Source organism: Peromyscus eremicus, chromosome 14, assembly GCF_949786415.1.
Source record: "Peromyscus eremicus chromosome 14, PerEre_H2_v1, whole genome shotgun sequence".
Taxonomy (NCBI): domain Eukaryota; kingdom Metazoa; phylum Chordata; class Mammalia; order Rodentia; family Cricetidae; genus Peromyscus; species Peromyscus eremicus.
The window spans coordinates 51066333-51089940 of NC_081430.1; the positions used below are offsets into that span (position 1 = coordinate 51066333).

General features: G+C 43.8%; 1 protein-coding gene across 2 annotated transcripts in view; it reads left to right on the top strand.

Annotated features, from left to right (window-relative positions):
* Positions 1 to 23608, top strand: part of Unc79 (unc-79 homolog, NALCN channel complex subunit) — a 192915-nt gene that overhangs the window by 148237 nt on the left and 21070 nt on the right. For both annotated transcript variants that reach the window (XM_059279488.1, XM_059279489.1), the window contains 7 exons: positions 1742 to 1854; positions 1939 to 2024; positions 2411 to 2584; positions 5336 to 5404; positions 8285 to 8395; positions 17828 to 17932; positions 23300 to 23377. In XM_059279488.1, coding sequence (XP_059135471.1) covers positions 1742 to 1854; positions 1939 to 2024; positions 2411 to 2584; positions 5336 to 5404; positions 8285 to 8395; positions 17828 to 17932; positions 23300 to 23377 — 736 coding nt within the window. The remainder of the gene's footprint in view (positions 1 to 1741; positions 1855 to 1938; positions 2025 to 2410; positions 2585 to 5335; positions 5405 to 8284; positions 8396 to 17827; positions 17933 to 23299; positions 23378 to 23608) is intronic.

A 23608-nucleotide genomic window follows, 5' to 3' on the forward strand; every position in this document is an offset into this window, starting at 1 on the left:
CAGTAGGGACATTCTTTTTATTCCCGTCAAATGCCCAGCTATGTTAGCACCTCTTGTTTTAAAGACTCCTCTCCTCATTGGCCCATTGCGATAAACTCCAAATACCACAGATGGTAGCTGTGTGGACTTCCCACTTGGTTCCTTTAGTCTTTATGCCAATCCTCAGTCTAACTCAGCGGTTCTCAACCTTCCTATGCTGCGACCCTGTAATACAGTCCCTCATGTTGTGGTGACCCTCAACCATAGAGTTATTTCGTTGCTACTTTATAACTACTGTAATTTTGCTACTGTTATGAATTGTAGAAGAGATGTGGGAGTGGCCATTCTTGCTGTTTCCTGCCTTCAACATCTCATTCTGGTTATATGTTAGCCATGGTTTTTTCAGACACATTTTTTAAAAATTGAGGATGTTTCCTTCTATTTCCAATATGTCAGTTTTTTAAAATCGTGTGTTTTTTCTTTATTTTAATGTATTGTATCTTTTTTATGTATATAGTATGTGTGTACATGTGTGGGGTATACATGTGTGCAGCTGTGTGTGCATTGGCATGTGGAGACCCAAAGATGATATCAGGAATCTTCCGTGGTCATGTTTTCACTTTATGCTTTGAGGCAGGGTCTCTCCATCAAGCCCCAGAGCTTGCTAATACAACTAGTCTGGAGAGAAAGCTTGCTCACTTGGGGAATTCCCCCATCTCCATCTTCTGAGGCTGGAGTTATAGGCAGCACTGTGCCCATGTGGAGGATCTGAACTCTGGTTTTCTTCCTTGCCTTCTTCCCAGCCACTACATTGATTGTGAAATTTTTCTGATATTCTATGGATAAGCCCTACTGGGTCATGATATATTATCCTTGTAATCTACATTTGAGTTCAGTACCCAGAGGAATACTGGTCTGCATTTTCTTTCTCTGTTCCCTCTTTGTTTTTATTTATTTACTTAGATAACACTTTCTCTGATGTCAGTTTTAGGGCTATGGGGAGCCTCATGAAACAATGAAAGGTTCCTTTGTTCTGTTTTCTCAAGTTAGTTGCAAGTTTGGGTTTTTGTTTCCCCAGAAGGCCATTTTTGGTATAAATCTTTGAACTTGGCATCATGAAGTCATAGCTGATAGATTAGGAGAACTTCTTGCTCTTCATCCAGTTGTGATCTTTGATTTCTTCCTTCTGGTAACCTACTCTCCCATCCCACTACCTCAGGAACTATCCTCTCTGGTGCCTTTGTCTATAAGGCAGAACCACAGAAAACTCCTGGCTCCCTTTTACCACTTGGGAGTGTATGGTAGGTGAAGGGAAGCCTTGCCTAAGCCAGTCTTTACCACAAGTACTAGCTCAGATGCTCCAAGAACACATCCCAGGTCTCCCAAAAGAAGTGAAGAAGCCCACACTGTGTTTCCCTCAGGGCAACTCTCTCTCTTGGTCAATTATACTTCCTTAGTATGACCTTGCTGATAATGCTTGCCCACTTCTGGACACGTGACCTTCGCAAGTCACTGGCTTTGGAATACTCAGCTGTACTTTGGGAGACCTGGAATAATTCTGCTTTCACTTTGCAACTTCATGGATCTGTCTAAAAAAATTGTTATTAAGTACTAGGTTTGACGATGGGTAATTTCATCTCACTGAGGGAAATGGTGAGATATAGCATAAAATTGTGGTGTTCAAAGCCTGAACTCCAAGTCACTCCACAACCATGCTCATTGGCCCACAGCTTGTGTCTCTCTCCTCTGTGTTTGAATGCAGCATGATGGTTCCAGGCAACGCGGCAGGTGTGGCCAAGCAGTTCCTCCGCTGCATCTTCCATCAATTGGCCCCCAACGGCATCTTCCCCCAGCTGTTCCAGAGTGCCATCAAAGGTAACTCACTCCCCTGAGGACCCAGACACTGCATGCCTGGCCAGTCCCCGAAAACGCCACTGACTCTGACTGTTTGCTTTACAGATGGGACTTTTTTACGGACCTTAGCCACATCACTCATGGACTTCAATGAGCTGAGCTCAATTGCTGCCCTTGGTCAGCTCTTGGAGGTAGGCTTGCTGTTGCTGGGAAGAAAGCAGCTGCTGCTGTTATTGATAGCCCCAGTCTTTATTCTGGAAGATTCTTTCCAGCGGGCATCATTCACTGTCTTCTAAGCATCTAACCACCCCAGTTATATCCTTACATAGTTCTTATTTCATGACCCAATTTTACCTCACGGACTTAAAGGTCACAAATTTTGCCCGGAGGTTTTTCTAAATGTAGCTGGGTTTTCTTCTGTGTTCTTCCTGCCTGTTGGGATGATCAGCCTGTATAGCAGGCTGCCCAGCGTGTTTATAGTGTGAATATGTGATTTCTAAACAAACCTTCACTGGATAGCTTAATGAACTCGTGTGCTGCTTTCAGCAGTTGATTGCCTATGCTTTTGTGTTTTTAGGGTCTAAATAACAAAAAGAATTTACCAGCAGGGGGCGCGATGATACGCTGTTTGGAAAACATTGCCACGTTCATGGAGGCTCTGCCCATGGATTCTCCTAGTAGCCTCTGGACCACAATCAGCAACCAGTTTCAGACATTTTTTGCCAAGCTGCCTTGTGTTTTACCTCTGAAGGTGAGCGCAGCCCAAGTTTTTAGCCTCCGTTGCTCTCTGTCCATCTGCTTACAGAGACCAACACATGACGCATGGTCAGGTGATCCAACAGATCCCAAAGAGCTGGGAAATCTGTCAGCCAGAGTGAAGTAAGTCAGTCTGCAATATTACAGGTTGTCAGCAGCGGGGGTGGACATTTTACCCACTGATAATGAAGCTACCCAGTGACCACATGGTTTTTAGTTGAGTAAAAGGGTGCCGGTAGACTATGGTTTGTTCTTTTCTGTCTGTCTTTCTTTCTAAATTTGTTTTTATTTTCATTTTTAGTGAGGGGGCTAGAACTCTGCATCCTGTGCATGCTAGGTAACATTCTACCACTGAACCTTAGATTGTCTTAATGTAGAAGTTTTTTTTTTTTCTCGAGTGGATATCAAATAGGCAAGGGAATTAATAATTTTGTTTAAAATGATTAAATTTTAGTTAATTTACCAGACATAGGTAAAGTGTTAGTTTTAGAGAATTATTTTAAGTGACAAGTGGTTTTGGATAATGTTCTAGTAATGTTCAGGAAAGACCAAGACGATATTCTACAGGACAGCTTTTAGTGTTTGGATCAACACAAGTCACCTGGGAAGAATACACACACACACACACACACACACCCCAAATACACACCCCTTTAGACCATCCTTTGCTGAAGAGCCACAAACATTCAGTAGCATGGGTTCCAATATAATAGTGAAATGGCTGAACTCGGACACTGACCAGCAGGGAGCGCTGCTGCTGTCAACAACTGGTAAGCTAATTCCTGACAATCAACTGTGCCCGCAGGGAACCTGCCCAAAAGGTTAATGAGTAGAGCCATGCAAGGTAGGATAATGAGGAGAACCGAGGCCCTTGACAGTGTTAATGCACAGCCCCTACCGAGGTCCTTCCACTCCTGCTGATGGTAGTTATATGGGAACGAGCCTCAGCATATGGGTCCCCCTGCCTCTTTCCCCCCTAAGATGACATTTCCTGGTTTTTAAGTCACCAGGGTTTGGCCTGATCAGCAGCTGGTTTTCAGCTCCTGGTTTAAAGTAAGTAAATGTCACTTCTGAAGGGCGTTGGCATATTAAACAGGCCGAGGTTCTTCTGTAAGAATCTTAGAAAATACTGTCAGGATTTGTGTAAGGAAGTTCCCTCCTCAGTCAGATCCAAAAACTGAACCTGCTTCGTCCTTAATCTCTTAGGAAATATTCCCCACTGAAAATCTTGCTGTTTGTCTTGGAGATGCGTCACTGAAGGAGATCTCAGACTTCAGTGTGCACCACTGTCCCTGCTAATGCCAGAGGGCTGTGACTGGTGGGAGTGAGACCAGGTGGCAGACAAGCCGCAGGTCCAGGGATCTGTGAGGAGACCCTTCGGCTTACTTTATACTGTGTTGAAGGGGGTCATCGTCCAGTTGTGGAGGCTGGTCCGTGGACTGTGTTGAAGGGGGTCATTGTCCAGTTGTGGAGGCTGGTCCGTGGACTGTGTTGAAGGGGGTCATTGTCCAGTTGTAGAGGCTGGTCCGTGGACTGTGTTGAAGGGGGTCATTGTCCAGTTGTGGAGGCTGGTCCGCTGGTCCGTGGCTGCGATGACGCGCTCGCAATAGTAAACGACAGCTCGATGTCTGTGCTGCCGATTTCCTCCCAACCCCTGAAAACTCAGGGATTTTCAAAGACTATTTTGATCTAGAATCTTGCAAAGTGTGTTTTTTTTCTCTTCAGATAGATGTTAGAGAGAAATCTTGCTGCTTTCCCCCAGGTTCTGGGCCATGTCTTTTCATGACAAAGGGAAGGTGAATTCCCACCTAGGAACTGGGGAGGCCTAGCTCAGTGGTACCACACCTTCTTGCTATGCACAAGGACCAGGTTTAATCCTTAGCCTTGTGAAAAATTAAAATAAGAACAAATCCCAGAGGAAGGTCGATGAAATTGGTTCTTCTTTGGACCAATGATTTCTGTTAGGTTTTCCTCTAAGATAGCTTTTCCTAACTTAGTATACTTCTTTAGACTGGTATACATTTAACATCTGCCTTCTTAACCTACGTGTCTATCTGTCCATCTTTCTAGCCACTTGTCCATCTACCCATCTGCCTGTCCATCTGTCCATCCATCCATCCATCCATCCATCCATCCATCCATCCATCCATCTAGTTCTTTTTCCAACTTTCTATATCATTTAATTCTGGAACTATATCTTTGAGAAATAGTTTCAGAGCTGTGTTTATTTAATTTATTTAATAATTATTTTAACATTGCATAATTGTTTCATCAAAGATTTTAAATCTGAAAACAATTGTTTTTAATAGACATAGGAAACAGAGAGGTGATTACAGTAAGACTTGTGTGTGTATGGGGGTGTGTGTGTGTGTGTGTGTGTGTGTGTGTGTGTGTGAATCACTATGGGTATGTAGGCATATAGAGGTCAGCATTGGGTATCACTCCTCAGGCACAGTCCACCATGTTTTGGGGACAGGCTCTCTTCCTGCTCTAGAGCTCACTGAGTTGGCCAGGCTGGCTGACCGGTGAGCCTCAGGGATGCCCCTGCTTTCATGGTCCCCACACCCAGCTCTTTCACATGGGTTCTGTGAGCAAGTTTGGGACTTTATGCCTGTGTGACAAGCCCTTTACTACGGAGCCGTCTCCCTGGTCCCACAGCTTTTTGCAAAATATATGCGGGAAATATTTGAAACAAAAGAAACATCGAGAAGGAAGCTGACTTTTATCTTTTCCTATCTGTCCACAGTGTTCGTTAGATTCCAGTTTGAGAATTATGATTTGCCTCTTGAAGATCCCTTCTACCAATGCCACGAGGGTATGTATTTAAAAAAGTGTTTCAGAAAAGCTGCCTGGTTGGTTATTTGATTACCTTCTAACTGAAAGACAGGAAGACAGCAATACTGAAGACATGACTGCTGCTTACAGAATGGCTCCCTTTAGCATCGTGCTGGGTCAGCATCTAACATAATGCAATGCTACCATTTGTAACCATTCATCCTGGGTCTGGGGCAAGCCTACCACTCCATCCAGATTACCAACTAGCTGAGCCTTCTGAGTAGGGTTGTGTTGGTTCCTTGGGTAAAAGTCTTTGATGACTTCTGGTTTCTTTCAGAATAACATCTAAATTCCTTGATGTAGCATACAATTTCATCCCTTCTCACCAGCCCACCTTTCCAGTTTAATCTCTGCTGCTTGTCCCGCCCCTCCAAGCCTGTCATGCATCTTCAGGTCAGCGTCACTATCTTCATGAGGACAGTAGACACCGTCTGTTGAATGATCCCGTATTGCGCCTCGTGCCTTACACATAGAATCCTACTTAGTTTGAGATCCTCACTTTTGCTCAAGCTCTTTCCTTTGCCTGACATACTTTAAACCCTTGTCAGTGTGGTGAACCCATACTTCATCCTTCAAAGCCCCATTTAAAACTCCTAAATGCTTATATTATCTGTAGGAAGCACTTTCTTGATCAAGCATTCAGTATTAACACCTACAGTGTCCTGCAGGTTCCCCAGTAAGACCATGAGTTGTGTGGGATGTTCATGACTGTGTCTCATTCCCTGCTCACATATCTTGGCTGTCTTCTGTGCAGCAGCACAAGAGCTTGTATTATGGTGATGCATAACTACCAGCTCATCTGCCAACAATGCACATTTCTTATAACTGTTTACACTTTCACAGAGTCACAGTTCATGCCATCAATTTGCAAAGAGAGATGAACTAGTCTGCACCTGTACAGATAAAGACATAGACTCAGAAGCAACATGTCTGGTCAAGGTCGTAGCTAGTTTGTCAATGGCCTGAAACTTGAATATAGGTCATTAGAGAACAAATTCCCAGGTTTTTCTGCTGTGTCCTATTGCCCATCAGTTGCTATTTAGATGAAAGTGTTTCCAAATAGGCCCGAATATAGCTTTCTATCTACAGGCACCATCTCAATGTTTCCTTAAGGTTTTCTATATAAAAAGAACAGTATAGGTTTCTATAGAGGAGTCCAATAACACATCCATTCTCAGGGGGCAAAGAACAGGTAATGAACTGATTTTCATGTAAATACAAAAGGAATCTCAAAAAGTTTCTTTTTTTAAAAAAAGATTTATTTATTATGTATACAATATTATGCCTGCATGTGTCCCTGCAGGCCAGAAGACCACACCAGATCTCATTACCCGTGGTTGTGAGCCACCATGTGTGTGCTGGAAATTGAACTCAGAACCTCTGGAGGAGGAGTCGGTTCTCTTAATCGCTGAGCCATCTCTCCAGCCCCTCAAAAAGTTTCTTATCTGGTCTGAAGAGAAAGCTCCATAATTAAGAGTACTTGCTGCTCTTGTAGACCCCAAGTTTGGTTCCAGGCAGCTCACACCCTTGTACCTCCAGCTCCAGGGGCTATGATGCCTTTCTGGCTTCCTCAGACACCTACACACAGACACAGACACAGACACAGACACAGACACAGACACACACACAGACACACACACACACACACACACACACACACACACGTGAGTAAAAATAAAATAAATCTTTAAAAGTGAGTTTATTCCTGGAGCTTCAGAGATGCTTGGAGGGTAAAAGCACTTGGCATGTAAGTGTGAGCACCCGAGTCTCCATCCCTAGAACCCACATAAAGACTGGATGCTGCACAGTGGCAAACAGCTAGAGAGACACTGCCTAAGACAAGGTGGAAGGTGAGGACAGATACCCGACATTGTCCTCCGATCTCCGCATATGCACCATGGCACAAACACACACTCACACACTCACACACTCACACACCAAAAGTAGGTATTTTTGAAATGTTCATATCCTCTCATTGGGTCAGTCCTCTTCTGGAAGTTTGAGCTAAGGAAGAACATTAAACTGAAAATGTCATGCAGACATGTTTACTGAGGTGGCACTTGCAGTGTGGCTATCAAGATGGATGGCTCTGGAGGATTATATCACACTTTACTTTCTTATATTATCAATAAGAGAATGAATTGTTGTATCTGTAATCAAGATCCAAGACTCCCACTAAGAACAGTAGCATCACAGGCAGGAGCTTGTATTCTTTCCTGGCTCCTGGGGCTCCAGGAGAAGTTTGAATAGGATGAACAGTACAGAAGTGCCAAGCTCTGCCTGACACTCAGTGGGTGCTGACAACACATTTCTGGGTGACTTATGAGAGCCTATGAGACTCAAACAGCCCCAGTGGGGTTTGGAAGGGGAAACGGACAACATCCCTCTAATAAATATGTGCAGGAGGCTGGGCAGCAGGAACTATGTCTGGGCTCAAGGCACTTGCTGCTACACACATAGGGCACTTCTCAGAGTGTAGCTGGTGGATACGAATCTGAGGACCTGACACCTGAGGGTTCAGAGGAACAGATTGGGGGACCTCAACACAGCCTCACAGAGGCGGGATTGCTTAGCCTAGCAGGAAGACAGGAGTGTGCTTGCGGGGGGGTTGTAAATGATGCCACACGGGAAAAGGGGTTCGATTTTTCTGAGCAATAAAGTGACTGAATCATTCTCTTTGAATTATGTGTGGATTTCTTAGACCAACAGAGTGGCCATTAACAGCACCTTGCGTCAGATTTCTAACAAACAACTCTTAGCGGTTAAAGTGTAATAAGACCAGTGGTTTTTTTGTTTTTTTGTTTTTTTTTTTTTTCAAATGAAGGACTAAGCAATTTATTTGGCTCCAATCTCATTGCAGAGTTTGTTGGAACCATTTTCCAAGCTCCTCAGCTTTGTCATTCAGAATGCCGTCTTCACGCTGGCCTACCTGGTGGAGCTGTGTGGCTTGTGTTACCGAGCGTTCACTAAGGTAAACCTCCCTGTGTGTTCCCAGGAACCCAGAGACAGCAGCATCAAGTCCACATCAGCATAGCTGCTTTACTGTTAAAATGAGTGGTTGGTTATACTGAGGCCTGTTGGATGCTTTACACATGCATACTTTAGTGGTTCTGAAATGTGCAGCTTTGGAGACTGAGGTCACACGGTTTAGAAAACGAGAGGCACTTTGAGCGAGTTAATGGTCTAGGTGACCTCATAAAGACCTTTTCAAGTTTATTATAGCATCACAAGTGGGCAGACCACCACTGTGTGTTCTTTTTTTATAGCCAAAGGAGAAAAAATAGCTCGCTACTTGTACAAGCCTCTAGAGTGCTCCTTAATGCTCCCGTGTTTGTCCCCAGCTATGGGTTCTTGGCCTCTGAGAGGAGAATCTTAGTCGTGGCTCCGTCCTCTGGGTTGGCTTTAGCACCTCTCTCCCCAAGCCTGAGAAAATGGGAAAGGACGTTCTATCCAGTGGGTATGGCTACCTTCTCAGAGCCAGCAGGCGCTGGCCTCGTGGAAATGCAGGCATCAGGGAAAGTGGCTCCTTCCCATCCTGGGGACACTGCAAATGCTCCGTTCCAAGGCCCAGTGTCCTAAGCTTGTTTTCAATGGGGCCTCTGTTTCTGTGAGTCCCCCCTGGAACATTCAGAATGCTCTTTATTTGTGTCCCCTCCTTCTATGAGCCCTTTATTTCCCCCCACAAACTCTCATTTCACAACAAAGCTTTCGTTCTATTTATAAAACGCTCTGCGGTCATCTTTCTTACCAACGTGTATCCACTCTGCCATGTTAAGTGTTCCAGGATAATTTCCTCTCCGGCCTTGCATGTTCTGAGTCGCTTACTGGCCTGCCTGGAGCACACATTTTCTGCCTCTCAAGTTTTTTCCCTTGCACATTCCCTTTGAAAAGTAGCTTAACCTTCTTTTTCTTTTATGCTTAAAAGAGTGTATCTTTACAACATAGCACCAAATACAGAAAATTGCTTTATTTTTATTTGAAATTAGTGGTATCTAACAGCGTCTCCTTATGTAATCCAGTGAAAAGACAGGAGAATGTATAAAGTCCTGGCGGCATCGCATCTTGGAAGTTGGGCAGTCTAGAAAATCCAGAACCATCCCCACTGAAAAGACTAGGATTCTGGGTGAAATATAATAACACTTACTTTTAAAATATTTTTATGATGCTTACTTTTAGTGTATGATTAATATTATAAGAATGACAGAGGGCAAAAGAAGAGGGAATTGAGAACCAAATGTAAGCACGTAAGCAGCTCTGTGTAGGGGGTCACTGTCTTAGCAATGGGGTGGGTTGAGTGCCGAAGTCCACACAAGAAAAGGGGATGATGATTTTACCACAGTTCCATGCCAGGAGCTGGAGCCAAGTCATCTCCCTCAGGAAGTCAGAACCATTGAAAAGCTATACCCTGGGTAAAAGGGTAGTTCCGGAGGAATACATTTGTAATGTAGCAGTGACAAGCAATGCTATGTGTTTTAGCCTCTGAACGGAGGAAGAATATGATGTCCCTTGAGAATTAGTAAACATAGGCTGATCATTGAAAAGATTGATGGTTTGAATTTACAGTACCTTGTCGCAGTATATTTGATCACACTGGGAACCCCAAGATTGTGTTATTTATTGGAGGAACCTGTTTCTAGTTGTGGTATGGCTCAACCCTAGCACACACCTTTAATACAATAGCTTCTGCTTGAATATTGTAAACAGGATTAAGTGAAGTCAACCATAGGTCAAGAGGCAGAGGAAGCAACCAGTTGACAGGAAGTGAACAAGAAAAAAAAAACATAGAGAGTAAGGAGGGAGTCAGGAGGACGGATAGAGAGATGCACAGGAAATAAAAGGGAGGGACACTGAGTTGGAGGAGACTTGTTTGAGACAGTAGGAGAGAGAGGAGACTTTGGGGATGATGGCAGAGGAGGAAAGTCAGCTTTGCCTCTCTGAGCTAGCAGGCTTTCACCCCAGCATCTGGCTCCCAGGTCTTTTTTGGTACAATAGAATGAGTGTGATTATATTGAGAACAACAGTACATGCAAGCTGAAGTCACATGACACCAATGCTGCACTGCAACAGGGGTTCAGCTTCGGCATCTCTGCAGAAGGAAGCTCAGAAACAAACCTCAGGCATGTCTACAGAGATAAGCCTGCAGCCCAGCCCCAGTGTGATTCCTGAGGCTAAAACACTGATGAGCATAAGTAATCTAAACTCCATGCTCCCCAAGTAAAAACAACCTACCGTGGGCTGAATTGGTAGAGTCAATAAATAGTGATATTATTTCTGTGAAGAATATGGAGACTGTGAGACAAGGGCTATCAGAGTTTATACTATATGCACACAAAGAATTAAAAAAATGCTAGAAAGAGATTTAGTCATTTTAGAAAAAAATCAGGTTAATTTAAGCTTGATAAAAAGTGAAAAATAGCCACTAACATCGAAACAAAAACAAACAAACCTCAATTCACAAATTAACTAGCAAATTAGACATAGCTTAAAGGGAGAATTGGAGACATGGGAAAGCAGAAAAACAGATCTAAATAAAAATCAGACAAAGAGATAAAAAGATGAAAGATAAAAAGATCTAACACACATTAAGTAAATCTGTAGAAAAAGAGACTAGGCTTTTATCATTTCCATAATTAATGAAAATCATCAGTTCTATGACTTGGGTTAAAATGTGTCCAAAAGTATTATAGATTCAGCCTTGCCACTCACCTGTACCTGCTCACCTGTACCTGCTCCCCTGCACTAGCTCACCTGCACCCACTCACCTACACCTGTTCACCTGCACCCACTCACCTGTACCCACTAACCTGCACCTGCTCCCCTGCACTAGCGTACCTGCACCCACTCACCTGCATCTGTTCACCTGCACCAGCTCACCTGCACCTGCTCCCCTGCACCCACTCACCTGCATCTGTTCACCTGCACCAGCTCCCCTGCACCTGCTCCCCTGAACCCACTCACCTACACCTGTTCACCTGCACCTGCTCACCTGCACCCACTCACCTACACCCGTTTACCTGCACTAGCTCACCTGCACCCACTCACCTGCATCCACTCACCTTTGCTTGTTCACCTGCACCTGTTCACCTGCACCTGCTCACCTGCACCCACTCACCTGCACTCACTTACCTGCACCTGCTCACCTGCACCAGCTCCCCTGCACCTGCTCACCTGCACCTACTCACCTTCACCTGTTCACCTGCACCTGCTCACCTGCACCTGCTCACCTGCACCCACTCACCTTCATCTGCTCTCCTGTACCCACTCACTTTCATCTGCTCACCTGCACCTGCTCACCACCTGCTCACCTGCACATGCTCACCTGCTCCCGCTCACCACCTGCTCACCTGAACCTGCTCACCTGCACCCATTCACCTTTGCTTGTTTATCTGCAACCACTCACCTTCACCTGCTCCGCTGCACCTGGTCACCTGCACCCATGCACCTGCACCCACTCACCTGCACCCATACACCTGCATCTGCTCACCTACAGGCACATTAGTTTATATGACCAGCTGTGATTTGGAACAAGCAAGAAAAAAAAATGTTTTAAGAGTAACTGAGAGAAAAGCACTCTGAAAACAGACTTAATAGCAAACCTCACAGCAGCACAATGCAACCCCAGAGGGAAATGGATCCCAGTGGGAAAGGTCTCTAAGATGACATGAGGGAAAAAATTATTCCCTAGAATTCTCTACAGCTGAGACATCTTTTAAGAATGGAGGCTAAGGAGGTATTCATGAGGAAGAAAAGAAAATATTAATTCCCTTGAAGATTCATTAATTTTTACTTTCTGTGTATGTGTGAGTGCCAGCATGTCTGTATGTGCATCCTGTGTATGCCTAGTACCAGAGGAGGCCAGAGGACAGCATTGGATCCTACAGAATTGGAGTTACAGATATGAACTGGTCAATGTGGGTCCTGGGAACCGAATCCCAGGTCCTCTGCAAGAGCAATACTTGCTCTTAACTGCTGAGCCATCTCCCCAACCCCTGAAAATGTGAATATACTCTTGTTGAAGTAATATTTCAAGATGTATTACAATAAGAAGGAAATTGAGCCAACAAAGAAGTTTTTAAATATATGAAGGAAATTTACCAAAGAAATTAGTAAAATGTATAAATCCAAGTGATCATTGACAATATAAAGAAACAATAGTAATAGTATTAATTAAGAAAAACAAAAGGATAATAAAATACCACCTAACAATAATATGTATACAGGGTGTGCGTGTCCGTGTGTGTGTGTCTTTGTGTATGTGTGTCTGTCTGTATGTCTGTGTGTGTGTCTGTTTTTGAGTGTGTGTCTGTATGTCTGTGTGTGAGTGTGTGTGTGTGAGTGTGTGTCTGTATGTCTGTGTGTGAGTGTGTGTGTGTGAGTGTGTGTCTGTATTGTCTGTGTGTGTGTGTGTGTGTGTGTGTGAACAGTTGGGGGCTGGAGTTAAAGCACTCTCTCACAGGTCCTGTTCACAAGGACAGGGATTACTAGTAACTTAAACTCTTAAGAATACATGTCAGCATTTTAAGTGTAAACTCCAAAGGCTAGAAATACAACATGTAAGTTCCAAACAAGTACAGACTAAAATAGGAATGAAAACTTAATTGTGACAAAAGACACAGAAGAAGCTGCAGCCAGCTCAGTTAAGGAACTTGAAATGAACCCCAAACACGGCAGTAATCAAAATGGACGTGTACTATGCTCACTAGGAATGGTTGGACTGGATTTCAAAAACAATTACATGTCATCTGTAAAAGACACGCATAAAATATGTCTAAAGACACAAGAAAGTCTGAAAACTAATAGCTGATATGTAGACAATATTAATGGGGAAAAACGACAGTAAGATGACTTTAAGTTAGAATTTTCATGTTAGAATTATTATAACATCATTGTATACTGAAAGAGGAAAGTCTATCAGAAAAATGAGATAATTCTTCAGCTCTGTAGAGTAAGAACATAGCCTCAAACATTAATATAATTGTAAAATGAGATTGATAAATTCACAGTCACACATTTTATTGAGTATTGAGATAAGAATAGATATTTGGGGCTTCCTGCTTTACCCCTAGATAAGTTGGAAGAGGTGCTTGCTATTCATGCAAATTTGGCTTTATCAGCCTTCAGAGCCCTGTGAACAGGGAAGAGTGAATGTGCATACACATGTCCACACACACACACACACACACACACACAAACCACATATACACACTACACCCACACACCCACATACACACACCACACAAATACACACACACAAACACCCACCCACCACACACACACACACACACACACACACACACACACAAACACGACCCCCTCACGCATACACACCACTGGTGCAAGGGTAGGTATATCCTCTCCCAGCTACTTAGAGAAATCTATGAGATTCTTTTCTTGACCACTCCCTATTCTCAGGTACATGGATCCTGTCTCCTTGTCAGATCCACAGCCCACCACGTTATCTGCATGAGTGCACCCCTGTGTAGAGAGAGTCATGTCTGGCATGGGGGGTTGTGTGAGTGGATGCACACAACCCAAGACTAGTGACTGGCAAGGCTCTGAAAACTCAGACTTTGCAATCCTGTGTTAATGCGTGTGGGCGTATGTACTTTTCCCGGTTCTCACAAGGTGATGGTAGTAGTACCTGAGCCTTGTTATATTTGGCAGCTAAAATATACTTTTCAATAAATCTAAAATCAAAAGGATGTTTAAGAAAATTTAGAAGACTATTTAGTACCAATTATGAAAATACTACCTTCAAAATAGAGCATTATAGCCACAGCATGTGGAGATGCACATTTAATGCCTTACATACTTGTGTGTGTGTACAGATACATGTGAATATATGGAGGCCAGAAGTTGATGTGGGTGTCTTCCCCTGGCTCACCACTCTGTTTGTTTAAGACAAGGACGATCAGTGAAGCTGAAGATCACAGATCTGGCCGGTGAGCCAGAGATCACCGACCTGGGATGACAAGCACACACCGGCATGCTTGCCTTTTCTTTCTTTTTTCTTTTTTTAATTCACATTAGAGATGTGAACTCAGGTCCTCATGCTCACACAGCAAGCGGTTTACCAGCTGAGCACGTCCCCGCCCCCTGTCCTAAGTTCTTTACTAGGAAGAAAGAAACACTAAATGAACTAAACAGGGCAACTTACATGACAAGAGAGAGCAGGTGTTTAGGGAAGGAGGTAACAAAGATGACATCACACACATTCACAGAGGAGTGACACAGCACAGGGCCCGTGGCTAACCCATTGACCTCAGTGACCAAGAAAGTGATAAACGGCACAGATAAAGTGGATTAAAACGGCCAACTTCGAGCCAGTACCTTGAATTCTTACACAATCGGGGTAGTTTTCTAGAAACATAATGCATAACAACCAGGGGAGAAGAGAAAAAGAAAATGTTGATTACATTTAAATGGTGAAAAAACAGAGTCGGAAATTCAAAGCCTCTCTTGAATGAACACCATTGCAACCCTGGTGACGATGTCCACTCAGTGTTTAGAAACACAGTGACCTGTACTAAGAGGGCAGAAACAGGGAGCACTGCCCAAACATTCTAAGAGGGCAGCAGACTCCTGACCCCGGCCGGACAAGGGCAGCAGGGGAAGGAGATGACAGACCAGTGTCCATCATACATGAAAAATTCCTGATGAACAATACAAGTCAGTATGTTAAAAGGAAAGCCTTGCGAGCCAGCTAGGATCTACAGGACTGTAAAATTGGTATACAACCAAACATTTCCTACTAATAAGTCATGGATACATTTATTTTAGAATAATTATTTGGTGTACATACACTTTTTTTTTTTTTACCATTTATTAAAGGTAAAAGAAAGCTTCAGAATGGAAAGATGGCTCATTTGTAAGAATGCATACTTGCCCCTGCAGAGAATTCAAGTTAGTTCCACACCCGTGTTGGGTGGTTTATAGCTGCTTATGAATCCAGTTCCAGGGGATTCAACGCCCTCATCTGGCCACTGCAGGCACCTGCACTCATGGGTGCATACCCACACACAGATACCTGCACAAACACATTAATTTTTTTTTAAATTTTTATTTAAAAAATTCTTATTAATGAATTGGACCTGCTTGTTTATTTTTATATAAAGAATCAAATATTGCCAGAATATTTGATACTGTAGGATATTATCTTTAATGTTTTTCAGAATTGTTTGATGTTTTTATTTTATTCCTATAAGGCTGAAAACCATGCTTTGCATAAATATGTAGCACAAAAATCGCAGAAGCATGTTCAAGACCATCTCAAATTGTTGGAAATTTATTCCTAATCCCAAGCTAAAATTTATGCAGCAATTTTAAAAAAATGAAACGTAGTTCAGCAGCTGAAAAAGCTATTTTAAAACCAAACATTCTAACTCTGTGATTCAGAGGTACACTCACTTGGTGCGCACATGCTCAGGAATCACGGTGGGACAATCTTAAAAGTCTTCTCCACAGCTGAACCGTGTATTTCTGTAAAAGCAGAGCCTTTGTATGTACAACAGAAGACCACAATTGCTTGCACGCCACAGCCTGAGCCGAGCTGTTGTAGGCAGTGCAGTCCTGCATTCACAGGGCAGAGTGTGTGTGTGGTGTGTTCGGAACAGAGCCTGCAGCCAGGTCACATGATGCAACACAGGTGAGGGCTGCAGAGCCCTGGGCCTCATCACTCGTTTAACCTTAGGATTTGGTCAAGAAACCTTCTACTGTTGCCAATGCCCTGCCCCCACCCCCTTGCCAGCCTTACATGGAGTTCCATGACCCTAGATGTGCAGCTTAAGAAGTTGTGAGCAGAGTCAACTGAAGCTAGACTTCCGTGTAATATTCTGAAAGGGTTGTTTTAGGGCCAGGGAAATGGCATTGTAACAAGACAGAGGCACCTGTCACAAAGCCTGACAACTTGAATTTGACAGGACCCACATGGTGGAAGGAGACCACCAGGTCCTGTAAGTTGCCACACACACACACACACACACACACACACACGCACGCACGCACGCACGCACGCACTCACGCACATGCACACGCAAACACACACAGATTTTTAGTAATTGAATTTTTAAAAAATGAACAAGCTATTTTCTTTAAAGCTTCTTAGAAGCATCAATATGTTAGCAAATATACAGACGTCATGAGGCCAGAGGCCAGAGGAGCATGGTGTCACCACAGGGTGGTGAGCCTAGCTGATTTTCACAGGGTGGTGAGCCTGGCCCTGCAGGTTGCAGGGTGGTGAACTTGGCCCTGAAGGCCAGTTTCCCCCTGGGAATGTTGATCAGTGTGTGGATAATGTGACTGAGAGACTGAGCTGTGGTTTTAGAAGCTAATGAGGGTAGAGACTAGCACCAGACTGGAGACCTGGATTCCACATCCTCCAGGTGTATACCTCTGTCTATAGGCCACAGACTAAGAACACCTGGAGTAAACTTGTTTTTGTTGGACCCAGCACAGTGTTGGCTCTGAGGTTAAATCCACAAGACTTTCTATGTACTAAGGTAGCTGTGGTCAGCCAGTGTGGGCCACACACACCAGAGAAAAACAAGCAGAAGGCTCTATGAGGGAAGAGAACAGTTCAGGAAGCACATTATCTCTACATGTAACTTTGAAGAGAAAGCTTTCATCACACATTCGACAGTAACCAGCTATACAAACAGATACAGTGGGTGAAAATGAATACAGAGCTCTCCAGAGCTCCTCAGGTGTTTGCTGTGTGCTGCCCTGTCCTGAGTGCTCATTACTTGAGAGCTAAGCCCATTTTAATTCACTTAACTGTACACTTAACACACTATGCACTCTCCTACATGTGTGTTGTGTTTGATAGTAAAGAAGGTCCATCTAATGTACAATTGACGTTGGTGAATTGTGGCACAGCCATACAACAAAATATTAGTAAATTGTAGACTCAAAACAATGAGTTAAATATATCAAGGGCTAATTAAAGAACACATTGAAAGGGATGGTGGGTACATGAAGCGTCCCATTCTCTCTGATTTTCTGTACATTTGAAATCATCCATGTCAAAAAAGGAGCGTCTTGGAGGGACCACGGAGCTTTTCGGACAGCTGTGCCTGCTTCTCTCTGTATCCTTTAGTCTTGTTTGATTGTGCAGCTCTTGGACTCTGCTCCCTGTGACTCAGAAACAAATCCCGTGGTTTTGATATTTAAGAGACATTCTCTTGCTCCTCATCCATTCTGTGATGTGTGCTCGCTGTAGCAGCGAGCTCATTCTGCATACAGGACTGTCTTTTTTTAGTTTTAATTTTATCTCTGAAAGGAAGCTCGTTGTACTTTAAACACCATTTTGAGTTTCTGGTCTGTAAATTTTTGAAGCTTGTTTGGCACAGATCATGTGAATTGAACTTTGAAAATGACTGACCCCCTTCTATTTTGTTTTATTTAGGAACGGGATAAATTCTACTTGTCTCGTAGTGTTGTTCTGGAACTTCTCCAGGCTCTGAAGTTCAAGTCTCCTTTGCCAGACACAAACCTCCTGCTTCTTGTCCAGGTAGATCTGCGCTGCATCTGCAAACCTTCTTGTGACGTTGTGTGTGTTGGGGAAAGGCTAGGGAGGCCTGAAGCGTGTGCTTGAGGCCAAAGCCTTGTCAAGGTCAGGGTGATGGTGCTTTAAGAGTGCACTTGGCACTTCCACTGGCTAAAAAAGACAAAAGAGGAGACTTTTTTTTTTTGTCCCAGTGTGGACCTAGTTTTGCGAATGATCAAAATATAGAATAAAACAATAATTTTTGTCATCAAGAAACTTGTAACTCAGGGCTGAAGAGATGGTCAGTGGTTTGCTCTTCCAGATAGAGGTCCAAGTTTGGTTCCTAACACCCATATCTGGCTCAGTTCAGCTCAAGGATATCCAACACCACACACACACACACACACACACACACACACACACACACACACACGAAAAGAAATTTGTAATTCATCAGTTGGCAGGCAGTTTGCTCAACAGTGCAGAGATGGGACTAAGGGAGCCAAGGGTGGGGCTGCAGGCTGAAGTTTTCCTGCATGGTCCAATCAGTGTGGACAAGCCCCAGAATCTTCCATGTCTGTGAGGATGGGCCAGACCAAACACAGCCAACTGGCAGGGTATGCTGAGTCCATGGGGTGGAAGATGAGAACCAGTTCCCATGACTCCACTGAGGCAGAGGCCTTGAAGGCAAGCACTGGAGAGTTAATGACAAGGATCACTCTTTCGATACTACAGATGAGGGGCTCAAGCCCTCTGTCTCCAGTGTCCTTCACAGCATGGTAGGCAGGCCCATTTACACCTCCAAGATAGGCTGTGACTAGTGCCAGAAAAGAGAGAGAAGGAAAGTCCTTGAGAGAAGCTGTGAGCAGGAGAGATTCCCTCCTGTGTAGTGTGTGACCAGGGGAAAACTTATTGGTGACTTGTCCTTATAGCTGGGTCACCAAGGACAAGCATCTGCTTGGTATGATGGGTAGCCAGAGACTGAAAGGTTTCAAACAATACAGGCAGGAAATGAGCCTGAGGTCCCTGGGTTCCCTCCATAGCACTGGACGACGTCCACTCACTGCCCCCGGTCTTGAGCAGGTGTATCTGTGTAACCGATCTTCTTGGGGTCTGGCACCTCACACTGTAGCTATTGCGTCCTGGTTTCTATGAAGTCCATGAGTCAGCCCTAATAAGCGCTTGTCACGAGACAGCGAAAGAACAGTGACTGCTTCAATTATGCAGTGCACGCGCTTAAGGCAACCGTGAAAACAGTGATTACCACATCTCCGTTTGGTGAACAAATAACAAAAACAAATTTGCGTTAACAAGAAAGAAGGCTGAATGTAGACGTCTCTGAAAGTGACTTTGGAATGTCTGTCTGCCATTACAAATATGACATTTTTAGATTGTTTTTTTAAGACCGAGTCTCATCATGTAGTCTAGGCTAGCCTCTAACTCCTCAGTGCTTCCTGCCTCAGCCTCCCAAGTACCAGGATTATATTTCCAAACTAACAAACAAACAATATATATACACACTGAATTATTAAGTTTAGAAATTATTCATGCTGAAGAGATGTTCAAGAAACACTGATATCATACCCTGGAGGAGTAGCTTTGTGAATAATGTTTCATCCTTCTTTGAAAAAGAAAAGAAAAAGAAAAAAGGAAAAACAGAAGAAAAAGAAAAATTAAACATCATGTCATTTTGACGTAACTCATCTATAAACTGGTAGAGTAAATCACTCTAGTTAGTAACGAGGTAAGTCAAAGTGAGGTGTGGCTTAAAGCCAACGCAGCTTTCGCTTCTATCCTGGGGTTCTACCCCAGATGAGGTAAGACTAGAGGGGTAAGTTACATTCTTCCCATGAGTAGGACATACCTTAATTGTGTTTCAATAAGATGGCAATACCAAAGACTCCTATGTAGTTGGAATTTTCTTCGGGTTGCCAACCAGCTCCCAAATAAAGACATAGAGACTTAATATAAATTATGAATGCTCGGCGTTAGCTTAGGCTTGTCCCACTAGCTCTTTTAACTTAATTTAATCTGTTTCTCTTCATTTATGTTTTGCCTCCAGGCTTTTTACCATTCTTTCATTCTGTATGACGTATTCTCCTGCTTCCTCTGTGTCTGTCTGCCTGGCCCCTGGCATCTTCCTGGTGTCACTTTTTCTTTATTCCCAGAGCCTAAATTCCTCCTCCTCCTTACTCTCCCTGCCCAGAAGTCCCGCCTATACCTCCTCCCTCACTATTGGCCAGTTAGCTTTTTATTCAACCAGTGAGGTGCCTTAGACAGGCAAGGTAAAAGAGTAACACATCTTTGCATAATTAAACAAATGCAACACATCTTTACATAGTTAAACGAATATAATACATCTTTACATAGTTAAACAAATATTCCAAAACACTCCTATCCAACAGTGAACGCTTGCCTACTTCAAGGCAGTCACAGTACTGGTCTATTCCACAATTCCTAGAAATTCTTTTTTGCTGGTGGCATCCTGGGGACCTCCCTTCCATACTGTGGATGTTTGATGTATGATAGATAGGCCGTTATATTTGAGGACTAAAAGAAAGCTTCCCTAATAGAACAATAACTCATTAAAAGTCACTGGAAAGACTAACTTCAAATCCAAATGGGTTTCCTCTGCTCCTCTGTGTAGAGAGTAGACACTCTGCTAATTGGCATGCTCCCCTCCCACGCTGTGGGATACCTGCACATCTAAGTGCTGAGGGATCATGTTGGTGAAAGGTTCTCTTTTAAAAATAGGTTAGCTGTGGGCTGAGAACAAAGGTATGGCTGCTGTTTCTAATTCATACCGCTGAGCGAGTTGTTAATACCAGCTAAGTTACTAATAACCGCCCTATGGGAGGGAGGAGACAGAGACGTGCTATTTTGGGTATTTTTTTTTTTTTTTGGTGATGATGAATTTAGTAATGACGCATAATGGATGGCGCACTTCTTTGTGTCCTTTTGTTCTTATGGAGGAGTGCATATTTCAGTGGTGTATTCCTTTCTGAAAGCATAGAATTCTCATGGTTTTGTTTTGGAACTTTGTTTTTGAGATTATAATATAATTATATCCTTTCTCCCTTCCCTTCCCTCTCCCTCCAAAGCCCCCCATACACCCCTCCTTGCTCTCTTTCAAATTCATGGCATCTTTTTTTTATTCATTGCTGTTACATGAAAGTATAAAGTTCTTACTTCACTCCCTCCGATTTTGTTGTGTGTTGATGTTTGAGCAGTTCTATGCAGTTACAGTGGAGGGCTTTGCCGGTTTGTGGTTGGCAGCTACAATAAAATGACGGATTTACTGAGTTCAGTTGTTCAGATGCTGTAAAAACACACCAGACTGAAGTACATTGATGATGGTACCTGGGTTTTGAGAGGATCGTGCACTTTTACTCCCTTACAAGTAAAGTTTCTTTTTTAGTTTGACTTGTATAAGTCATGACAATTTGAATCTGAGTACACAGTGTGGCAGGTACCTGCTGGAGGTGGATCCTAGTGGTCACATTTGTGTTTCTGTGTTGACCCTGCCTTGCTCGGTGGCCACTAGGCCATACAAATGCATTTTGAGGACCAGGACCTTCTGCTGTCCTGAGAAGCCACTCGAACTCTCTTTATGTCCAACGTTAGGCGGGGCTCCATCTCACCGTGGCCTCTTTGCTGAGTCTCTTTTTTATGTAAGAATGGGCACTCACGCTGACGTTCTGACGGGTTTAGAACTTAGCTGTAGGTCATCCGTCTCAGACTGCAGACTCAGACAGCTTTGGAAACGTCATTTTGTGAGACAACATGCAGCATCTGCCAGGAGATGGGTTGGGAGTATTCACTTCTGTACTCTGTTATTCTGCTAAATGTTACCCATTTCACTGGTTTTTTTTTCTTTTGTTTTTGTTTTTTGCTTACAGATTTTGGACAAAGTTAAATAAAGGCTTTCTGGTGTTTAAACCTGATTCAGGACATTTCCTTATACAGCACTAGAAATGAACAGGTTAGGTGGCAGACAGAGGACTACCAGGCTCTGTGTGCACTTCTGCGGGGCAGTCCTCAGGACGGCTCTCCACCCCCCACCCCAGCTTGGTACTAAAGCTAAGTTCCTTTCATGAATGGCTGCACCTCCCACACTTGACGTACAGCGTTAGTTGGCCCTTCAGCTTGGGCCTCAGAAGGCCATTGATTTAGAGCCTCCCTCCTTATTAGCCAAAACCTGCAGCCAATTAACATGCTCAGATCTGGACCCCTGAGTAATTCACCCAATGTTCTATTCCATTGTCCCAGATTTTCTCCTTAGGCCTCCCTGAGCCTTTCTGCTTGACTCCAACTGCTGTTTCTTTATCCAGTTTGACAAGATGGAACTTGTGTAGCTCCACTCCAGTGTCTGGACCCACTCAGGTTCCCCACACCTTCCAAATGCATGGGAAGCTGCAGCTTTCTGTCAAAACCTCCTCGGAGCCCTTGAATTCTGCAAACAGCAGATTCCAAAGTTGCTAGGATAGCTGGCCAGAGGCCAAGAAGAGAAATCAAACAGGAGTTAATTACTCAGCGATCTCTGGGCTTTATTTAACTTTCTCCCCTAAAACCATAAATAGCCGAATGTTAGATTAAGTAGGAAGCACCTGTCAAAGTCTATCATGAAAGCCAATTAAATTATAATCTGGCAAGTCCATCCTCATCATGATCTTAAGTTGTAATTGACTGATTGATTCATAAACTCTTCCTGGGCTGCTCTGGGACAGCAGGCTAGCTCTTCCTGGGCTGCTCTGGGACAGCAGGCTAGCTCTGGGGAGGGTCAGGTCAGGACTGTGCTTGTGGAGAGCTCCTAGCAGGTTGAGAAGCAAGCGGTTGGTCATTGCAGTCTGAGGGGAAGGCAGCTGAAATGCCAGTGTGTGGAAGCCCCGTGGGTGCTTGGGGCAGGACTCGGGCACTCTCAGCACAAGCAAGTTTTCGTGAATGAGGCTGAGGGAGGAAGATGGACATGGAGAGTTCTTGGAGGGGGAGAAACAGAGCGCTTGTTCTGACACCCATTGTTTTTCTGTTTTCTCTCTGAATTGTGCTGTTGTGATAGACGTCATGAAAGTCCAGGAATGTTGCCAGCAGCTGTCAAAGGCTGCAGGATGGCCTGGGCACCTTGGGAACTCCAAGAGCTACCCCACCACCACCACCACCACATTCTCCCTTGATTCAGTCCTGGGTTTTTACATGAAGTTAGCATACACATGTTCATGCTGTTTCTAAGCTGAAAAGAATGAACCATCATGATTAGTAACTCTGGTATTTCAGGGGTTGGAGGGGGGACCATAGTGAAAGTAAACATGAATGAATTTAAATCCTGTTAACAAGATTATAAGTTAGTTATGACTGAGTGCTCTTAAAATAATTCACCTTTAAATTTTTTATTAGTTTATTTGTGCAGATGCTGGAACCAAGCTGGCTGAATCTACCATCCTGAGCAAGCAGATGATAGCCTCCGTGCCTGGTGTAAGTCCTGGCCGAGTTTATGGTCTGTGTTTTCCTATTTCAATGAACAGTGTTTAGGAATGTACGCTTAAGACTGGGACCCGAGTTTGAGACTCGGCATTTACTAGTGATGACCTTAGGGTCAAGTCACTTAAACTGTGGCTCCCCACTTATCTGTCACCCATGGAATGGGATGCAACAGGATATCGTGTATGCTGAGAACTTACTGGGATAATGTATGTTAAACATTGT